The sequence below is a fragment of the Schistocerca gregaria genome, chromosome 1 (assembly GCF_023897955.1).
Source record: "Schistocerca gregaria isolate iqSchGreg1 chromosome 1, iqSchGreg1.2, whole genome shotgun sequence".
Lineage (NCBI taxonomy): Eukaryota > Metazoa > Arthropoda > Insecta > Orthoptera > Acrididae > Schistocerca > Schistocerca gregaria.
In genome coordinates, this window is record NC_064920.1 from 609344455 (window position 1) to 609368100 (window position 23646).

The 23646-nt window shown below is 40.0% G+C and overlaps 1 protein-coding gene across 3 annotated transcripts in view; it reads right to left on the minus strand.

Annotated features, from left to right (window-relative positions):
• Positions 1 to 23646, minus strand: part of LOC126358788 (spermatogenesis-associated protein 7 homolog) — a 106985-nt gene that overhangs the window by 75006 nt on the left and 8333 nt on the right. For all 3 annotated transcript variants that reach the window (XM_050007581.1, XM_050007580.1, XM_050007579.1), the window contains exons 2-3: positions 19296 to 19345; positions 6843 to 7134 (exon numbers count right to left, since the gene is read on the minus strand). In XM_050007581.1, coding sequence (XP_049863538.1) covers positions 6843 to 7134; positions 19296 to 19326 — 323 coding nt within the window. In that variant the 5' untranslated portion in view covers positions 19327 to 19345. The remainder of the gene's footprint in view (positions 1 to 6842; positions 7135 to 19295; positions 19346 to 23646) is intronic.

Here is a 23646-nt window from a genome sequence, read left to right on the forward strand (position 1 = left end):
ATTAGAGACAGAGAACTAACTTGGATTGCACAAGGAAGGGGAAATACTTGCCTGTGTAGTTCAAGACAAACTGATTTATGAAAAACATGGGAAATCTAAATAAGGAATGAGGGAGAACAGGAAAAAAGCTTTGGGAAAGGTGGACACTGAGGCCTAGAGAGTTGCACAAACAAAGGATATATCACAAGAGAGATCCCATGTGTAGATTCCTCCCTCTGATAGACACTTCAACTTCACACTCCCAGTGCTACACTTTTACTCCACCTGCTCTCCCATAAATTCCTTTCCTTTACTCTTACTCTATGTCCTCCACTTTCCGATGTGCTTTTGTCACAGAATTCTTCAAGCAGTTCTAATGCTCAACACATTTCCTGTTTGGTAAGTAATGAACTATTCTTGTATACATATTACATTTCCTTCCTCCACACATAGGTAATGCACATTTTCTTTATTTTTCCTAACCAACTCTTAGCCTAGCCTGTTCCTTCCACTCACCAGTCCGCACATCTTTCACTTTTTCACCACACACACCAGTCATACTGCTGCAACAAGGATGGGCAGGCGGGGGATTTTGCTCAACTTCAGTGCTAACAAATCTTGTGTTCTGTTTCACATGTAATTACACTATTGTTATTACATGATAACATTCCTCTCAGTTTCTTTCACAATTTGAATGATTCGAACTTTCCATTTCAGTAGATTCATTTTAATTTACTCCTTTTGAAAAGTTAAACTTGTTCTTAGTGTAGACTTAATCACAAACAGTACTTCAAATGTCGCCACTTTACTGCAATTGAACAGGTCCATTCTGAAAGTGTCTCAGTCACAATATTTTTAGAAAATGAATTATTGACAGAATAATACTCCTTGAGACTAAACTAATATGGTATGAGAAAAGAGTCTCAGTCCCATGTTCACAAAGTGGAGTTACCAATAAATGTATTTCATAATTCCATGGAGAAAGGGCCTCATTCTGTGACTGAGGCTGTTTCTGCTTACACCAGTGGCAGCTCTGAATACAACTGACTCACGTATGTACTTCCTACCTTTTTGCACTTTCTTATCTTGTAGGCAACAAGGGAGCGGATTATTGCTGTTTGCCATGCATTGTTGTGATCCAACACAGATTGCTGTTTTTTGTGGAAGAAATAATGATGTTATGTGCAAACGGAGACATAGAAATTTGTCTTTTGATTAGTATTCAAAACGTCTTTGGTCCCGGGTTCAAATCCTGCCGCTGCTTAAATTTTGATTAATAATCAGCATTAGCAGCCGAAGACTTCTGGCATAAGAAGTCACCCCTCATTCTGCCAATGGCCTTGTCAAAGAGGGTGGATGAGTGGACAGAGGTTCAGGGCAATCTCTTGTCCTAGGGATGGAAAACTGCCCCTAAAGACGGGAGAAACAGTAATTATCTACAGCATGAGGATGCAGAAGGCAATGGAAACCACTGCAGTAATGACACAAACATGTATCCACAGGACATGTGGCCTGTAGCTGAAGAAGTGTTATGATGATCTCTCCATTGGCAAAAGATTCCAGAATAGTCCCCCATTCAGATCTCCAGGCAGGGACTACCAAGGGAGAGGGTACGATGAGAAAAAGATTGATTAATCAACGGAAGGATAATGTTAGATGAGTCGGGGTATAGAATGTCAGAAGCCTGAACACAGGATGGAAACTAGAAAATCTGAAAAGGGAAGTGCAAAGGCTCAATGTAGATTTAGTAGGGGTCAGTAAAGTGAAATGGAAAGAAGACAAGGATTTCTGGTCAAATGAGTGTAGGTTAATATCAACAGAAGTAGAAAATGGTATAACAGGAGTACAATTCGTTATGGATAAGAAGGTACGGCAGAGAGTGTGTTACTGTGAACAGTTTAGTGACAGTGTTGTTCTTATCAGAAGCGACAGGAAACCAACACCAACAACGATAGTTCAGGTATACATGCTGATGCCACAAGCTGAAGATGAAGAGATAGAGAAGATGTATGAGGATATTCAAAGGATAATACAGTACATAAAGGGAGATGAAAATCTAATAGTCATGGGAGACTAGAATGCAGTTGTGGGTGAAGGAGTAGAAGAAAAGGTTACAGGGGAATATGGGCTTGGGACAAGGAATGAGACAGAAAAAAAGACTAATTGATTCTGTAACAATTTTCAGCTAGTAATAGCGAATACTCTGTTCAAGAATCACAAAAGGAGGAGGTATACTTGGAAAAGGCTGGGTGATGAAGATTGAGATTCCGAAATCAGATACTGGACTGTAGGGCGTACCTAGGAGCAAATATAGACTCAGGTCACAACATAATAGTGATGAAGAGTAGGCTGAAGTTTAAGACATTAGTCAGGAAGAATCAATATGCAAAGAAGTGGGATACAGAAGTACTATGGAATGATGAGATACACTTGAACTTCTCTAAAGCTACAGATACAGCAATAAGGAATAGCTCAGTAAGCAGTACAGTTGAAGAGGAATGGACATCCCTAAAAAGGGCAATAACAACATTTGGGAAAGAAAACATAGGTACAAAGAAGGTAACTGCGAAGAAACCATGGGTGCAGAAGAAATACTTCAATTGGTCAATGAAAGGACGTACAAAACTGTTCCAGGAAACTCAGGAACAGAGACATACAAGTCGCTGAGGAATGAAATAAATAGGAAGTGCAGGGAACCTAAGATGAAATGGCTGCAGAAAAAATGTGAAGACATCGAAAAAGAAATGATTGTCGGAAGGACAGGCTCAGCATACAGGAAAGTCAAAACAACCTTTGGCGACATTAAAAGCAAGGGTGATAACATTAAGAGTGCAATGAAAATTTCACTGAAAGCAAGGGTGATAACATTAAGAGTGCAACGGAAATTCCACAGTTAAATGCAGAGGAGAGAGCTGACAGGTGGAAAGAATACAATGAAAGCCTCTATGAGGGGGAAGATTTGTCTGGTGTGATAGAAGAAGAAGCAGGAGTCGATTTCGAAGAGATAAGGGATCCAGTATTAGAATCAGGATCTAAATGAGCTTTAGAGGACTTAAGATCAAATAAGGCAGAAAGGATTGATAACATTCCATCAGATTTTCTAAAATCATTGTGGAACATGGCAACAAACAACTATTCATGTTGGTATGTAGAATATATTAGTCTGGCAACATACCATCTGACTTTCTGAAAAGCATCATCCACACAATTCTGACGATTGCAAGACCTGACAAGTGCAAGAATTACTGCACAATCAGCTTAACAGCTCATGCATCCAAGTTGCTTGCAAGAATAACATACAGAAGAATGGAAAAGAAAACTGAGGATGCTCTTCATGATGATCAGTTTGGCTTTAGGAAAGGTAAAGGCATGAGAGAGGCAATTCTGACATTGCGGTTAATAATGGAAGCAAGACTTGAGAAAAATCGAGACACATTCATAGGATCTGGCAACCTGGGAAAAGTGTCTGACGATGTAAAATAGTGCAAGATGTTTGAAATTCTGAGAAAAGTAGGGGTACGGTTTAGTGAGAGACGCGTCATATACAATATGTACAACAGTAAAGAGGGAATAATAAGAGTGGGCGACCAAGAACGAAGTGCTCATAATAAAAAGACTTTAAGATAAGGATGTAGCCTTTTTACCCTACTGTCCAATTTGTACATTGAGGAAGCAATGATGGAAATAAAAGAAAGGTTCAGGAGCAGAATTAAAATTCAAGGTGAAAGGATATCAATGATATAATTCACTGATGACATTGCTATCCTGAGTGAAAGTGAAGAATAATTACATGATCTGCTGAATGGAATAAACAGTCTTATGAGTAAAGATTATGGATTGAGAGTAAATTGAAGAAAGACGAAGGTAATGAGAAGTAGTAGAAATGAGAACAGCGAGAAACTTAACATCAGGATTAATGATCATGAAGTAGATGAAGTTAAGAAATTCTGCTACCTAGGCAGTAAAATAACCAATGACAGACACAGCAAGAACAGCAAGAGCAGACTCTCAATGGCAAAAAGGGCATTCCTAGCCATAAGAAGTCCACTAATATCAAATATCGGCCTTAATTTGAGGAAGAAATTTCTGAGAATATACGTGCTGTGCAGAATCAGAGAGGAAAGGAATATGTGGAAAACACTGGTAAGGAGATGGGACAGGATGAGGCATGAGGGAATGGCTTCCATGGCACTAGAGGGAGCTGTAGAGGGCAAAAACTGTAGAGGAAGACAGAGACTGGAATACATCCAGCAAATAATTGAAGACGTAAGTTGCAAGTGCCAGTCTGAGATGAAGAGGTTAGCACAGGAGAGGAATTTGTGGTGGGCCGCATCAAACCAGTCGGAATACCGATGGGAAAAAGAGAGGGAGAGAGAGAGATAGATAGATAGATATGAGATCAAACATGCAACACTGATAGCAAAGACTTTTATGAATTATAAAGGCACTGTAATCAGGTATAATACTTTCCTTCATTGCTACAAAGACTTCTGTCTTGAAAACAATTGATAATGAAGCATGACTAAATCTACAATATATATAAGATGACAGAGATCACTATAAACATAAGCAAAAGAAACAAGTTTCTTGCCACAGAAGCTCCGACAATGAATGTTTTTGACTTTAAGACTTTCTGGCTGATTTTTTATAAAAAAAAAAAAAAAAAAAAAAAACTTGCCCATCAGAAAGAGTTGCTAAGAGAATTGGCTGAAGGCAGTCAAGTGAAAGAAGCAAAATAAACTAAAATAAAATAGTCGCTTCCCTCCCCCCCCCCCCCCCCCCCTCCCCATGTTGACTCACCTAGGCCTCCCCGCTCTAACATCTCAGATTTTGTTGAAATTTTATGTGAACTTTCGCACATGTCCCCAATGAATGTTGGTAAAGTTTAACAATTGTTGAAGCATTACTGACTGACATATTTTTATGTAAATCCAGTTTTAACTGATTTTATGGAAATTTGGAAAGCAGTACGTTATTGATATTTTATATTGGAAAATATGTGTTGCTAAGTTTTTATGTCCAAAGTTTCATGTTTCTTATCGCTCTAATCAACAAGACATAAGAAGCCAAACTAAAAACTTTATTCACAGCGCAATTTTTCTGGCTACTTTGCTTTAATTCATGTAGCATTCTCAATCCTTGTTGGAAATTAAACTCACTGTTCTTGTGGAGCTTAAAACACATTGTTTAGAATGAGACTGGTTTTGAAGCTTCAACAGAAAACTGTATTTTTGAAAGAAGTGTTAAACACACCATATTTTCATCTTTTTACAAAACCCATCATCTTTCCAACGAATTTGTAGATTATTGGAAAATAGTAGATGAATGAAATTTTATATTCCACATCCTTGTGCTACTGAGATATTGCATATTCAGTTTCACATTCAGTATGAATTTACCTTACGAGACAGATATAAACATCTGAAGTTTACATTTTTTGTGCCACGATTGTCACACTCAAATTTGATTCAAATTATCTTGCTTTGTTAGCCCATGTTTGATAATCAAATCCACTTTGTTTTGCAGATAGATCATGGTCTTTCTAATGAACCCAGTTTAAAGAGTAATTTATTCAGCATTGGAAAGTGGTACATAAATTAAACTTTACATTTGAGAATGTTGTATTGTTAGGTTACTGTATGCCAAGTTACAAGTTTGTCATACTATTACCTCCTGAAATCAAAAAGCCAAACTTCAAAATTTTTTTGGGCACCAATTTTTAGGGAATTTTTGTCTGAAATTTTCTGTTTGGAGAAATGTATGATACACACTGTGCTGTCTTATAATATATTTATTCACTACTGGTTTCAATCATGGATCAACTTCACAGTGGAAAAATATCTACCTTGATAACTTCACATGGCATACATGCTTTTTAACCAGAAAAGTATATGCCATTGCTGTAGTTCTTACCAAATCTTCAGTTTGCTTGTACGTATGATGCTGCACTATTACGGCATTGCAATAGCAACATACGACTTAACTGTTGATGGTAGGTTCTGCAACTACCATGGTTGTAATGGGTAAAGAGACTCAGGGTTTGATTCCATAGAGAGAGCCTGTGTGTACATGATAAAAACAAACTGACCAAATGGTAAGAACTGCAGAATGATGCATACTCTCCTGGTTAAACAGGTGGATGCCATATGAAGTTGTTACAATATATATTTTTCCACTGTGAAAATGGTCCATGATTGAAACCGATAGTGGATAAACATATTGTAAGACAGTACGGTGTGTATCATGCATTTCTCCAAATAGATCATACTACTGATAGTAACTTGAATTTTATTTTTTAGAATTTTCTGTCTGACTAAAGCTCATAAAATTCTTTTCATTATTATTCAGACAAAGGAAACACCAGTATTCTTAAGAGAACACATAAAGTTGTACTAGATGGCCAAATTTCATTACTTTCAATAAAATATTGCACGAGATAACAGCTTAAAGTTGTCAGAAATTCACACTCACTCTACGCAAAGTTGCACATGGAGTCAAGCAAATGCCTGGATTTCGGCCAGTATTGCTTCCATGAATGTTAAACTTTACCAATGTTCATTGATGACAAGTGTGAAAGTTCATATAAAATTTCATCAAAATACTTGATGGATGAGCAGGAAAATACCCCAAAATTAGGCAATTTAACATGGAATGATCCACATTTAATAACAGATTAATAAATATTTTTTTAAAAAAAATTTCGACTACAAGGCAGTGAATCAGGCCTTTCAAAAATGTACACACAATTATTTGCACTGTTTGTTGCGTGGTTGGTGTGTTACATTCAAAGAATAGAATGTTATTATCAAAATTTTATTTTGATAAACTGTTTTTGTTTCACAATTTTTTTCTATTATAATTACCTTCCAGAAATAGGGCTCGGGTTGTATTTCTCACAAGTATGCGTAAGAGCACTATTTGTTGTCTCAGATGAACAATGAAATCCCTGTCTGAGTGAACCATCAGAACTGAGTGGAGAGTGGCACTCTGTACTTGGTTTCTTCCCTCGTCGTGTTGAAGCACTACTGAACTTACTGTGGGAAGGTGCTGATGTGTCTACCACCTTTCTAGCACTTTTTATACGCTTATAGTGCTTAGACATTTGCCAATAAATCATGTTCTGGCTGATGATGTCAGTCGATGTTGGTGCAAATACTAGAAGAAAATACAAAAACATGAAATCATACACAACAACATGCCAATACACGATTCATATGCCTAATCATTCTTATCATTGTTTCTGCACAATGCAAGCAATGAGAAAGTTATTATTGCCTAAACAATGGTCTTGTTAAATCTCGTAAATTGTTTTTAAAGATCAGATTAGATGTGCTTTTTGCTCCATTATATCCACAGCATGGAGATCCTCCAGGATGCAGAAAATGTCAGAATACAGAAATGCACAAAAAATATTTACAACATAAAACAAATATGATAATCTACTTTACAAAGATTCCAAGTGAAATGGTCCTCATGGATGTGGAATAAGTAAAAATTTCTACAGTATATTTTCATTTAAAAAGCTAATAGCAAACTTGCTGCAAAAAACATTTATAGAACATTAAGATACATAGAATAATTCTTGTTATTGTAGCCATGCATTATCAAAAAGAAAAATTATTATACATTTTTTGACATGGAAAGCTTTATCTAGGTTTTATGAATTAACTCATTAAGAGGAACTGTACATTCGGAGTAATTCTTATTGAAGCATCTACATGGTTAGATATTTGTACGCATAGATACATAGCAGCATAAACCCTCACATATAGTCACACCGGAAGAATAATTATAAATGACCAAATAATTCTTTTCTTCAACTGCCTGACCACCAGTGAAAACATAGGTAACCAACTACATTTTAACACATTTAATTTCCTCAATCAGTTTAGGGGAAATTCTGATGCCACACAAAATGATAAAATTTTCTGCACATTAATTTATAACTGGCTAAAACTGATGACAGAGACTCCACAAAATGAGGGTTGTCAAATTGTTGGAAAAACTAGTGAAATAGGTTGTACAGTAATTTATTTGTTTTAAGAATCACATTCTAGTATATCCCCTGGCTAGAGGTAATCATGTAACAATGGGTGTTGCCTCTGCTGACTCTCTCTATTGTTCTTTCCCTCAATTTTTGTGGTCACAGTTGGACATTTGACTTTACTTATGAAAGATTATTGTTATGGCAGTATTACTCTTCATTTCCATATACTTCAATATCTCTCTTCCCACCGTCAAGTGAGGTGGCACAGTGATGAAACGAATACTTATATTTTGGAAGAGCGACAGCCAAATCCCTGTCAAGCCTTCCAGATGTAATTCCATATTTCCCTTAAATCTATAAGATATTAAATGTCAGAAAAATTCTTTGAAAAACATACAGTCTGCTTCCTCCATGAACCTTGCCCAATTTTAGCACATCCTCACTCTTTAATGACATCGTCACTAGCTCAGTGCTGAACTCTAATCTTTCTTCCATCAATAATATCACTGGATTTACGTGTGCAACATGTGTATGGATATTTTGGACTTACAACATGTACAATAGTGTGTAGGTATTCAATTTCACTCACTCTGCTGGTTACACTTGTTTAATGCTTGAAGAGCATTGTGTCCACGTTTAAACGCCAGTAATAGCAAATGTGATAAACTGCAACCTTAACTCACATCCTTCTTGACACTAGATTTCTCTCACAACCTTCCTCATGTATAGCTCTCATTTGGCTTTTGTAAATATTGTAATACGAGGGGCATTGGCAAAGTTCATGCAAAATATTAACTACTTACTTGTTTGGGGTAAACTTTTTTTATTTTTGAACATAGTCTCCTTTTAGACTTATAAACTTCATCCAATGCTCTTCTAATTTGTTGATCCCTTCCGAATAATAGGAATTGTCCAAGTCTGCAAAATAGCTATTAATTGCTGCAATCACCTCCTCATTTGAATAAAATCTTTGTCCTGCCAGCCATTTCTTCAAACTGGGAAACAAATAGTAGTCCGAGGGAGCCAAGTATGGAGAATAGGGGGTGTGTGAAACAAGATGGAATCCTATTTCCATTAATTTTGTGACCATAACTGCTGAGGTGCATACTGGTGCATTGTCTTGATGGAAAAGGACTTTTTTGTGGTCCAATCGCTGGCATTTTTCTTGCAGCTTGGTTTTCAAACTGTCCAACAACGATGAATAATATGCACCTGTCATAGTTTTCCCCTTTTACAAATAGTTGATGAGGATTATCCCTTGCGAATCCCAAGAGACAGTTGCCATAACCTTTCCGCCCGAAGGAATGGTCTTCGCCTTTTTTTGGTGCAGATTCTCCCCTGGTAACCCATTGTTTAGACTTTTGTTTGGTCTCAGGCATATAGTAGTGTCTCCATGTTTAATCCTGCAGATTCTTCGTGAACAGCTGCAAAACCATCCTTGCAACACTTCACACGATTCCGTTTTCAGTTAAGAGTGAGCAATCAGGGAACGCATCTTGCAGATAGCTTTCTCATGTCAAAATGTTTATGCAGAATATTATGTACCCATTCATTCGAGACGCCCACAGCACAAGCAATCTCGCGTACCTTAATTCTTCTGTCATTCATCAGCATATCAAGGATTTTATCAATGATTTCTGGATTATCACTTGTGCCCATACGGCCACTCCAAAAATTTGAAAGCACTTATAAACTGTTCTAATCGAAGGTGCAGAGTCACCATAATGTTTATCAAGCTTCTCTTTAGTCTCCTGAGGCATTTTGCCTTTCTCAAGGTAATGTTTAATCACCACACAAAATTCCTTTTTATCCATTTTTTGACAACCGCTCGACTTCCTCGATTCATACGAATACCAAACACAAAGAAATAGACCAATATGGCTGAAACTTGGTGTGCGTTCTTTCCAAAGATGCTACTAACTAAATATGACCTTGATACGCGCCGGTGATGCCATCTCACGGACTTTTCCCACGCCCCTCTTACACTCATTTTTTCTCTGTTCTTCATTACCAGAATTCCAGACATCTTCCACTTTCTTGACTTATCATTCCAAAATGAAGTGTAATGCCAGAATTATTTAACAGGTGTCTTTACCTTTTCTACAAGCAAACCGATTACCCTCTTCCTATTCAGCTCTTTATTTATAGCCTTCAGCGCCTCATTCTAGCCAGTTTACAGCAGAAGATTCCCAACTGATCAAATAAAAAGATCTCATATTTATCTCCTTTTGCTTTATTGGTGTGCTGTTGATAGTGTTTTCCTGGAAACTTAAAAAAACTGATTATCCATTTCAACTTGTTCACTAATGAGATATTGACAATTTGGACTCTCCTCATTCCTTCACAATCTCAACGCCTTCCGTCTCGTCTACTTCATCTTGTCCCCCTCAATCCAGTGTGCCACCTTCCTGGATGCTGAACTCTCCCTCTCTGACGGCCCCACCCACACATCTGTCCTCATTAAACCAATCAACCACCAACAGCATCTGTGTTTCAACAGCTGCCATCCCTTCCACACCAAAAAATTCCTCCCATACACCCTAACCACCTGTCAACGGTGTATCTGCTGTGATAAGGTCTCGCAGAGGCCTTCAGTCTGTAAATAGATTTCCTCTGTCATAACTCCCCACACCCCCAATTTCCTACCACCCCAAGAATCAGTTACAAAGGAGTGACCCTTTCAGCACCCAATACTGCCCCAGACTGTAACTGTTGAACCACATCTTTCATCAAGGCTTTCATTGTCTATCATCATGTCCTGAAAAGGGGGACATCCTATGCAAAATCCCCCCCTCCCCCACCCCCCCAGAGTGATGTTCTGTCACCTAACCAACTTCCACAACACTCTAGTCCATTCCTATGACACTCCCCATCCCAACCCTTTGTCACAGGAATCATATCTCTATGGAAGACCCAAGTGCAGCACCTGCCCAATACATCCACCCTGTTGTCACAAGCTTATCCTACCCCATCAGAGGCCAGGTCACCTGTGAAAGCAACTACGTCAGATAGTAGCTCTGCTTCAATCACTGCAAACCTTTTTATATTGGTGTGACGACCAACCAACTGTCTGCCAGGATGAATGGTCACTGCCAAAATATGGCCAAGAGCAAAGTTAACCATCTTGTGGCACAACATGCAGCTGAACACAACATGCTCGATTTCAATGGCAGCTTCACAACCCATGCTACCTGGATCCTCCCCTCCACTACCAGCTTTTCTGCTGCCCAGACGGGAGTTATCCTTAGAACACATTCTCCATTCCCAGAATCAATCCAGACTCAACCTATGGCAACACACTTTTCCCACACCCTCCATACAGCAGGTTTCACCATCAATGTCCTATCACCTCCTCCCAATTCATGTCCCCTTAGCCTCATTGTGTGACACTCTATGCCAACACATCCAGTGGTCTTTTCCCTTCCCTGCTCCTCTCCTTTTCCACTCCCCATTACACCACCCTCCCTCACCAGCAGTCTCTCGACACTCTGGCAGCCTTGTCCTGCCACCATCTAGTCCCTGCACATGGTGTCAGAGGCCATCGCCCCTCTCTCCGAAATCTATGGGAATTAGGTGACTTTTGTGTGTGCACAGATGTGGTGCCAAATCCCTCCAACGATCTACCAATGGCTCACTGCATCCGTACCGTGATGTGTCACTGCTCTTATCTGTGCCAGAGGTGGACATACTGGCTATTAAGTAGCTATAGTGGTCATAATGTTCTGGCTGATCAGTGTACATCATTTGCTTGACCCAGTTTTTTATTTATCTTCTACACAAAAAGTTATTTAGAATGGTAAAGACAAATGGAACATACTGTAGGCTCCGGTTGGTTTATTTTTCACACTAGAGTGAAGTGCTAACAGATCAGTGGATAATGAAAAAGTTTTGTCAATGTTATATTTTGAAAAACTTCTGGCAGCAAGGTCCTAATTTTTTTTAACAGATTAGCTTTAATATGTTTGACATAATTTTTTTCGGTAATGCACATAAACGAGATATTACTGTCAATCAATATAATGCATTGGTAGGCATATTTTTTATTTCCAAAATAACACTGCAAAACAGGGAAATAAGACAAAAATTGAAAACATATGGAACTTCACAAACAAGTCTACAGAAATTATCACATCCGGGAGAAAAGACAATTTTGGCAAAAAATAACACTAAAATCAGCCATATAACGATCTTTTCCTTTCCCTACTAATCGAGAACCTTAGTTCAGCATTTTTTCCCTCAGAAGTACCTTCCATAAGGTTGGCAAGATGTCGAATTATTTTGCATGTAATACTTGTGACAGAACTAGCCATACCACACATGCCAGAATTTGAAAATCTTGCTGCCAGCCACAGCATGGGAAGAGCACACAGTTACAAAAAACACCTGGGCTGCCGTAATGACTGGGGGTGCTGCAGCACAGCTTGGAGTCAGTCAGCATTAACAGGTGTTGGGAGTCAGTTGTGCCTCTCGGTGAGCAGCGAGAGAATCATCAACTCTGCCTGCAAGGCCACAGCTTGCATGGGCCAGGCTGGTGAGTGGTGAGACAGTGCTCTTAGCGTTTCACCAGCTGAGCTGCCAGCCATCAAACATTTTTGGGTAGGCACAAGGGAGGATCCCAAATAACATGATCTCATCCATGTATCCTGTGACCTTAAGCCCTTATGGTTCATTCTGTGGTCAGAGTAGGTCAATCTCAAAGGGTGTTGTGCAGACATTGGTATATTTCCGTGCTCTGTCAACCCGTCGCTAACTATTGCTGCCTTGACCTGTTGTGAAATTTGTTGCACTGTTTACTGGTGAGGCGTGTTTGTAGCAGAGACTTACAGGCGAAGAGCAGTTTGCAAGTAAGTGATCTTATTGTTGTGGGTAGCTAACTACAATTTAGGCTTTGTATAAAAACTGCTATCCACTGGTGGGGGTTGATTCTGTGTTCATGGGAGCAATTGGATCTTAATTAAAGTGGAGTAGATTCAGGAGTTGTTTATGGTCTTTTTGAATAGCTGAGCATAATATCATATAAGTATCACCCACCCTGCTGCTCTCCCCTTTGGCAGTAAATATCACTTGTGTAATCTATTGTGCATCATTGCTATTTTGTACTGAGAATTTTTTACAAACGCATCATGTGGACGTGCTTGGCAGTGTATCTTAAAATTGTGGTATTATCTGTTAGCTGCTTTAAACACAGATTTACTTTTGGTAGGAACCTTGGAGCTTCCCGAAATACAGTATAACCTCATTAGCGTATCGCATAAGATGAACTTGCGGTTAATGCGAAAAAAATATTGGTCCCACATTAGTTTTTATGGTATGTTTTATCGGTTAACACGAATTTCAGTTCCTAGCGCAATTAAATTTCACTGTAACACAAACTTCCGTCCTTAGAGTATTCTAAAGCATAATTATTTTCTCTGAAATGAATGTAGGAAATGTAGCTACAAAGCTAATTATACTTATTGTTGACTCATTTTTAATGTATTGTTGGTTGGTAGCCGCGATTATCACCTCAACAATCAGCGTATGCTGTACATTGTAAGACATTAAGTAATGTGTGCAGCAGCATTTAGGAATGTACTCAGTGCCACATTTGACAGGTGTTCTGTTAGCTGTATCGAGTTGGAATACTGAATAAAACTACAGTTACAACCGGTACCGTAGCACGCGAAAATGGCAAAGAGCAAACAGACAGCTCTAAATGTACAGTCAAAGCTTAAGATTCTAGATGAGATGGACCATGGTACCAAGAAAACAGCAATTGCAGAGCACTTTGGAATACCTAAATCTACTTTACCTACAATTATAAAGAATCGAGAAAAGATTATTAATGCTGCGGTATCAGGTTCTGGAAACAAATCTAAACAACTTTGTACCACCAAGTATGAAGACATCGAGACATTACTGCTAGAATGGTTCAATCATATGCATGCATCTAACGTACCTTTAACTGGCCCTGTGATTCAGTCAAAAGCAAATGATATTGCTAAAGATGTGGACACCAATGACTTCTGTTGTTCTGCTTGTTGGTTGAATCGATTCCAAAAGAGACATTCAATTTCATCTGTAGAAATTTGTGGAGAAGCAAATGAAGTTGATGAAGAAAGTGCAAACAGCTGGTTGCACGAATTCAACCGAGTGAGGGAAAAGTATGCTTCGTGTGATGTGTTTAACATGGATGAAACTGGATTTTTCTACAATCTTTTTCCAAATCACACCCTGGGGATAAATGGTGATAAGTGTCACAGTGTAGCATGAAGCAAACAACGTGTGACTGTTGTACTGTGCTGTAATGCTGACGGCAGTGAGAAGTTTCGTCCCTGGGTTATTGGTAAACCTGAGAAACCATGTTGGTTTAAAAACATAAATATGGACACTTTACCTTGCATCTACTCTCACCACAAGAAAGCTTGGATCGATGGCACACCATTTTGCAAGTGGCTTCTTCGTTTCAGCAGTCGAATGGTTGCTCAAAATAGACATGTTCTTCTTACATTGGACAGATGTACTGCCCATAACGTTCACGATCTGAAGGTATCCAACATAAAGGTTCAGTTTTTTCCACCCAACGCCACAAGCCACCTTCAGCCTTGGACCAAGTTATAACCTCTCTCATAAAGAGAGCTTATCGTAAGCGACTTGTAAGAGCAAACAATTTGTGCTGCTGAAAACCATAGTGCAACCCCAAATTGGAATCTGCTTGACACAATAAAAGCCATCACAGCAGCCTGGAGCTCAGTATCGCCACATCACATAGGGAAGTGCTTTAACAGAGCTTGGAGACATAGCAACACTGAAGATGTCCACGAGTTAGAAGAAGCCACTTCACCTGATGAATGGACAGTTCTGCAGGACATTGCAAACCCTGGGATTAGTTTCAAAGAGTTCATTAGTGTAGACGACGATGTTGCTGTATGTGCTTCTGTGGAATCGGATGTACCAAAAGCTGTGAACGAGGTGCAAGAAGGACCATCAGAAGAAAGTGAAGAGGACGAGAATACAGATACCATTCCACCTACCCGTCAGGAGATGGTTAAAGCCTTGGACTGTTTAGAACAGTTCGCTTCAACATCCGACGTCACTGCTGGGTTAACAGACACTATCATTACAATTGGTTGTGAAATTACAAAATATTATCATTCCCATGGATGTCAACAAACCATGACCGAATTTTTTCCAAGAAAGTAATGTACATAATTTGTGAGTACTTGTAATTTTACAATCACTTCATAGTGTTATAAGTCAACAATAACGTGATTGATAGTGTAGTGTATTACACATTAGTGTACTGCTGTACATGTATACTTATTAAAATCTGAGTTTTTCACTTAACACAATTTTTTTTAAAACAAACTCCTAATTTTACGGTCCCTTCAGATTTGTGTTAATGAAGTTTTACTGTATTAATTGAAGCTGGAGGTTGACCAGCACTTGTGTTCTGGAACTGTAACATATGTAGGCTGAAAAATGTGGGTGGATAGTTTGTTTAATCATTTAGAGGTGTTAATTTGAGTGTGCTGTAGCTGGAGCTTGACCAACCTGAATCTGTCAAACCTGGGTTATGAAAACTGTAAATTTGGACCACTAATTTACTATTTTCATATTACAGCTTTTACAAACTGCACTAATTTTTTATTTTGTTAGGAGAGATTTTTCATATTTTGTGGGATAATTGTTTGTTCATAATCAAGAATGATTTTAAATTGTGCACATGTCTCTCAACACAGCACCATCTCTCTCCCAATCTGAGTTCCTGCTACACTTTGGTAGCACAGTGTGGTTCAGGATTTGCATTTTGATGTGTCCAAGGCCATTTCAGGGACAAGCAAGTGAGCTGATGAGTAGGGTACCTGAAATGGGTGCTAATGTGGTGGAATCCGGTTTAAGGACTTGTGCGAACAATTCAATGAGTTATTTGGGCTGGTGCAGGAGACGAGTAATGTTATTCGTGAGACGATACTGATGAGGTACCCTTGCCCTTGCAGCCAAGAACTGGTGAACCTGTCAGGTGAGGCTTAAAGGAAGGGTTCCCTAAGACGTTTGCCAAAATACCAAATCCCGTGAGTGCACTGCTGCAGTAAGGAGAAGTGTTATCAGTAACATCTGTGGAAGAGGTTGGGCGAGCACTGCAATTTCTTTTTGGAACTACAAGATTGGGTTGTAGCACTGAATTTAAGTGAGAACATTATTGCCTGCTGTTGAGCCCTATGGTTTCTGGTAGGCTAGGGATGTTAATGAGGCAAACTAAGCATAATTGATTTTCATTTTTTTATTTAAGGTGTTCAGTCAGTAAAAACTTCCTAGCAGCACGGACACACCATCAGTTAAATGAGAGAAAGTATATTGGCATCTAGTATGATGATGAATTGTTAGAAGATTATATGATGAGGGTACTGGATTTGGTACAGAGTATGTGTTTGGAATTCAATGAACAAGAGATTATGGCTGACATCTTGGAAGACTTGCAACTCAATGATTGTTGCAGGAGTACCTTCCATATGAGATTGACCAGTTTCGAGCAATTAGTCATGCTGACAGGATGCAAATGGATGCTAGGGCAATGGTACGGTGTGTGACAAAATTGGATGGTTGTCTGGTTTGGGGTATAAAGGGACCAAACTACAGGGTCATCAGCCCTTTTTCCTGATGCCAGCAAGGCTCAATGTACAACAACACCCAACACTGGACCTAAAAAGAAAACAAATGGAACAAACAAAAAACGGGGAAAACATACACCACAAGGAAAAGTACAGAGTGGGCTGGCTAATCACAATAATAAAAGAGAATGATCCAGGCACTCTGCAACACATTAAAATGTCCAACCCAAAAAGACAAGGCGAAGTGAGCACATGTAGGGAAAAGACGACCACCAAGACAAAGACATGCAAAGAAAGGGCGACAGAGTTAAAATGGTGGGAGGGTGGCGACTTCAGAGAGAAGGCTAAGTGCCCACCCCTCACGAATAAAACCTAAAACTAAATCTGCTGTCGAGGCACTGTTGCCAGACACCGAAGGTAGGGTGCTGGGAAGGTTAAAAGTCTGCCACAGAGCGGCTAAAGGTGGCCAGTCCAGCAAGACTTGGACGACAGACAAACAACAGGGAATGACTAGACCATTCCAGGGCATAGATGGACTTCTGAATGATTGCTACCAAAGGATGGCGGGGGTAGCACTGGTTGATAGTTTGTAGGCTGCTCAAAGAGTCAGTACAGAGAAGAAATGACTTGTCAGGGCATAAGTGGATGCGCTCAAGAGCATGAGAAATGGCCACCAGCTCTGCAGTGAAAACACTGCAGCCATCTGGCAAGGAGTGCTGTTCAATATGTCCTCCATGAACATACGCGAAGCCATCAAGCCTTCAGTGTAAACCACTTCATAGTCCCCATACATCTCAAGGATCGAGAGGAAGTGACAGCGGAGAGCTGCAGGGTTAATTGAGTTCTTAGGACCATGTGAAAGTTCCAGGCAAAGCTTTGGCCTATGTGTACACCATGGAGGTGTACGTGAATGGACCTCAAGTATAGGTGGTAAAGGCAAAGACTCCACTTCAGACAGAAGAGATCGCATGCAAACTGCAATTTTAAGCCCTGACTTGGGCCTCCAATGTGGGAGATAAACCACCATGGATGGGAAAAGGAGCCAGTAATTCAGATGCTCAGGAGAACTACAAATGTGTGCAACATAACCGGCGAACAGTTGTGCATGCCTGACCTTCAATGGACGGACGCTGGCCTCCACCAGGACGCTGGTCACCAGACTTATCCTAAAAGCTCCTGTTGCCAGTTGAACGCCACAATGGTGCACTCGGTTGAGTAAACGCAACACTGAGGGTGCTGCCGAACCATAAAGCGGACTCCCATAGTCAAGGCAGGATTGAACAAGGGCTATGTAGAGCTTCAGCAGTGTAGAGCGATCTACATCCCAGTTGGTGTTGCTCAGGCAGCAGAGGGCATTGAGTTGCTGCCAGCACTTCCACTTCAGCTAACAAAGATGAGGAAGCCATGTTAATCAGGCATCGAAAACCAGGCCTAAGAATCAATATGCCTCCACTACAGTGAGTGGATTGTATTGAGGTAAAGTTCTGGTCCCGGACGAACGGTACGATGCCGACAGAAGTGCATGACACATGACTTTGCAGCGGAAAACTGGAAGCCATAGGTTAAAGCCCATGACTGCACCTTGTGGATGGCTCTCTGTAGGCACCGCTCGGCAATACACTGGTACTGGAGGAGCAGTACAAAATGCAGAAGTTGTCTGCATACACAGAGCTAGAGCCCATGACTGTGCCTTGTGGATGGCTCCCTGCAAATGCCGCTCAGCAACACCAGTACTGGTGGAGCAGTATGAAATGCAGAAATCGTCTGCATACTAAGAAGGTGAGATGGATGGCCCTACAGCTTCTGCTAGACAATTAACGACCACTAAAAATAGAGATACACTCAATACAGAGCCATGCAGGACCCCACTCTCCTGGATATGGAGGGAACTATGGGAGGCACCAACTTGGACATAGCAAGTAAGAAGCAACAGGAAATTTTGGATAAAAATTGGGAGAGAGCCTCGGAGACCTCACTCGTGTGTGTGTGTGTGTGTGTGTGTGTGTGTGTGTGTGTGTGTGTGTGTGTGTGTGTGTGTGTGTGTGTGCGTGGGCGCGCACGCGCGCGCTGCGCACCGCGATCGCGTGCATGCATGCTCATGCGCGTTTTGACTTGTTGGCCACAAGCTCACTTTCTGACAGTCTCTTTGTCGTGCCTATCTGCGACTCAGCACCTCTGCTATATTGTGAGCAGCATCTAACCTTTTTGTAATACTGATCTATGGTATACTATGGTTAAAATATGAGTCAACTGAGCTACAAATTCAGTGTAGAATCGGACATGGATTTGATTAGGTCCTGGAGCTTAGTTCAGTTTTAAAAATTTCAATTGTTTCACAAATGCCACTGACACTAATACACATTTCATTCATTTGTGCAATGGTACGAGACAAACTGGGGCTATCATCCAGGATTTTCCTTTGTAAAAGACCATTTTAAAATGTGTTTCATACATGACTTTTATACATGAAAAGTGGTTTTTCTCCTTGGTTCCTTTATTCTTACTGAGCCTAAAGTGAGAGATATTTCAGTCACATTCTTTATACAACAGTTCTTATGCACACCCTGCTTTAAAATATTACTTTTTTTACTCCACAGCTGATCAATATTAAGTTAAGCTATGTCAGTTACTCTTCATAAATTTAATAACTACTTCATGGTAATAATTATTGCCACAAATTGTCATGTGGCATTTATACAGCACGTGATTCCCTTATATCCAGACAGCTGTTGACTCACCATTACTCTTTACTCTTGTAAAGCACTTCATGATTCAACGTATACAAAATCTGAAAAATGAAGAGCACACAATTAAAATTCTATCAACATATAATTGTTAAATATTGTTAATTTTAAATATGGCTTACTGAGTGGGTACAAAGAGAGAAAATAAAAATACACAAGGGAAACCAATAATAAGATTTCTTGTATTGCATCATCCGGCACTAAAACGTAATAGGTGTGTATGATGAGGAAAAGAGATGACAGAATGGAAACTTTTTTCCAGGTGTAAAGGGGAAAATAAGCAGTAGGCAGGATTCCAAATATGCACAGATTGCCATCTACATGTACTTGACTTCTGAAATTCACACCTAAGTGTCTCGCAGAGGGTACATCAAACCACCTTCAGACTATGAGGCACAGCTACAAAGTAAGTTTCCTGATTTTTTTCCCTTTAAAGTAAAGTTGTGTTTAGGCAAGAAAATTGCACCTGTGCTGCAGATTTATGATATTACAATCGAATGATGGCCGGACAGACCCCTACTGGTGCGAGTAACGCTGAAATGGCGTTTCTTCTTCATACTCTCGCCACCTGTGAGGTTTGGTCAGTGATAAGGCTCCTTAATGCACAAAACATAGCATCCACCGAAATTCATCTTCAGTTCTATCTGGTCTTCAGGCAGAACATCATGAGCAAACAGATAGTGCGTAGCTGGTTTAGACTTTTTTCTGAACGTCGTCAAAATGCAGTGGGTGTCCATCCCTCATCAATGACAATCTAGTTGAGTTGACGCAGCAGTGCATCCTGGAGAACCATTGCTTTATGATTACAGAGCTCAGCAACTATTTTTCGCAAATATCACAATCCTTGTTGCATGAAATTTTTCTAAGCACCTGCTGTTCAGTAAATTGTGTGCCAGCTGGGTGCCACAAAACCTTGCACCTGAGTACAAAATTAAATGCTTTGAAGCAGCACTGATGTTTCTGCAGTGGTATCATGACGACGACGAGTTTCTGGACACGATCGTCACAGGCAATGAGACATGAATTTCTCACTTGACACCGGAAACCAACCAGCAGTCAATGGATTGGCATCACAGTGGGTCTCCGGTCAAGATGAAATTCAAACAGACTGTGTCGGCCCAGAAAGACATGTGCACAGTGTTGTGGGACAGCACAGGCATTCTGCTCATTGACTTCCTGTCCAGATGTGAAACAGTGAACAATGACCGTTACGGTGAAACAATGCAGAAACTGTGACATGCCATTCAGAGCAAGAGGTATGGAACGCTTACTGCAAGTGTTGTGCTGCTCCATGACAATGCTCGACCCCATACAGCTTGACACACAGCAACTGTTTTGCAAAAGTTCGTCTGGGAGCTGTTTGATCGTGCAGCATACAGTCCTGATCTGGCTCCCTGTGATTTCTATCTTTTCTTGCGCCCCAAGAAATTCCTGTCCTCTGGCCATTGTTTCGACAACAATGAAGAGCTTAAGATGATTGTCACATGCTGGTTCCATTCACAGATGGTGGACTTCTATGACACAGCAATACGACAGTTGATCCCACAATATGACAAGTGTTTCAGTTCTTTTGGTGACGATGTCGAAAAATAGTTCAAACATTGCTGTAACTGTTATCAACAAAGTTTTTCATGCAACTTTGTTGTCTTTGTTCTTCTTTAAAAAAATATTAGGGAAATTTACTTTCTGGATGAGCCTTGTATTTCTATAAGTTTCACACCCAAGCTCTGTGCAGGAAAAATGAATATTTTAATCTTTCCATGCAAATTCAGATTTCTCTCATTTTATTATGATGTTTATTTCGCCCTATGCTGGTTTGTGTCAAAAAAAATATTTTTGCAGTTGGAGAAGAAAGATGGTGATTGAAATTTCATGAGAAGATCCCACAACAAGAAGAAATGCCTTTGTTTTAATGTAACCCACCCCAAATCCTGCATACGTCAGTAACACTCTCTCCCCTATTTTTTGACAATACAAAATGTGCTGCTCTCTGTCCTCCATGAGTCCTCTCTGGTAAGAATCCCATACTATGCAGGAGCACTTCAGAAGAGGACGGATAAGAGTGTTGTAGGCAGTCTCTTTAGTAGATCTATTGCATCCTGTGAATGTTCTGCCGATAAAATGCAGTTTTTAGTTTGCCTTCACATTTTCTACATGATCAGTCCAACAGAAGTCGTTCATAACTGTAATTCCTAGGTACTTAGTTGAATTGACAGACTTTAGTTTTGTGTGATTTACCATGCAAACGAAATTTAACACTCACATAGACCACCTCAAATTTTTCATTAATTAAGATCAATAGCTACTTTCTTCTCTATACAGCTATTTTTTATAAATTATTTTGCAAATGGCTATGCTCTCACACTTTTCATTTTCTAGGATCGATAGCTACTTTCTGCACCATACAGCTATTTTGTATAAATTATTTTGCAAATTGGATATGCTCTTCTGGTGACTTTACTAAATGGAAAAAGACACCATCGTCTGCAAACAATTTAATAGGGCAGCTCAGATTGTCTCCTAAATTGTTTATATATGTTAAGAGCAGCAGAACGTCTATAACACTTCCTTGGACAACTCCAGATACCATTTCTGTTTCACTTGATGACATCCTATTAATTACTACAAACTGTGACAGGAATTCACAAATCCACTCGCACAACTGAGAAGATACTCCACAGGCACACAAGTTGCTTGTGAATCTAAAAACATTGAATCAAATCGAGACCATGTTGACAGCATTAATTACTTCATGTAAATCACAAGCTAGTTGCATTTCACAAGAGCGATATTTACTTAATCCGTAGTGACAGCATGTCAACAGATAGTTTTGTCCGAAGCACTTTATAATGTGTGAACACATTATATATTCAAAAATCCTACCACAAATTGTAATCTGTCCCATTTCCTTTCTTGGGCATTGGTATGACCTGTGCAGTTTTCCAGTCTTCAGGTACACATCTTTCATCGAGCAAGCAGTTATATTTGATTGCCAAGTGTGGGGCTATTATATCAACATATTCTAAAATGAACCACACTGGAACAAAATCTGGACCAAAAGACCTGCCTATTTTAAGTGATTTAAGTTAATATGTTACATCGAGGATATCAAGATCTAAATTTCTGTTTGCAACAATATTATGAAAGGAAAGTTGCTACTCAACATATAGTGAGATACTGAATCACAGATAGGCACAACTAAAAGACTGTCACAATATAAGCTTTCAGCCATCAAGGCCCTTGTTGAAAACAGACGACACACACACACACACACACACACACACACACACACACAAACAAACAAACGCAACTCTCACCTAGAACCTCTCCCCAGAGTCCATCTCTCTGCTAATCCCCACCACTCCCCGCACTCCTACTTTCTACACGTTTCCTAAAGTAAATAAACCCAACCACCCAGGACATCCCATTGTGGTCAGTTACTGTGCCCCCAAACAGAACCTCAGCTCTTGTAGACCAACACCTTCAGCCTATTTCCCAGAACCCACCCTCCTTTATAAAAGATACCACCCATTTTCTTCAATGACTCTCCACAGTTCCTGCCCCTTTAGCACATGGTGCTCATCATAATTGATACCACCTCCCTTTACACTAAAATCCCTAATGCCCATGGCCTTGTCACTGTTGAACACTATCTTTTGCAATGTCCCATGGATTCCAAACAAACAACCCTCTACCTTATTGCCATGACCAACTATATCCTCACCCATAATTACTTCTCCTTTGAAGGCATTACCTACAATAAATCTAGGGTACGACTGTGTGCACCCACATGGCACCATCCTATGCCAACTTATTCATGGGCCATCTAGAGAAATCCTTCCTAAACATCCAGAATCCTACAGCCATCACCTGGTTCACATTCACTGATGACATCTTTGTGATCCAGATTGAGGATGAGGACATCCTATCCACATTCCTCCAGAACATCAAAAGCTTCTCCCCCACTTGCTTGACTTAGGCCTACTCAACCCAACAAACCTAGTTGCTGACCTCCACCTCAAAGATGTCTAAATAAGTACCTCTGTCCATATCAAACCTACTAATCCCATGCAATACCTCCACTTGGCAGCTGCCACCCATTCCATATCAAGAACTCCCTTCCAAACAGCCTAGCCACAAGTGGTTGTCACATCTGCAGTGATGAGATGTCCCTCTCAAAATATACTGAGGGTCTCACTGAGGCCTTTACAGACCGTAATTAACCTCCCAAAGTCGTACAAAAACAAATCTCCCATGGCTTATCTTTCCAGTATCCCAACAACGTCCCAAGGTCTCACTGCCCGGCCACAGAGGAGCATTCCCTGATAACTCAGTACCACTCAGA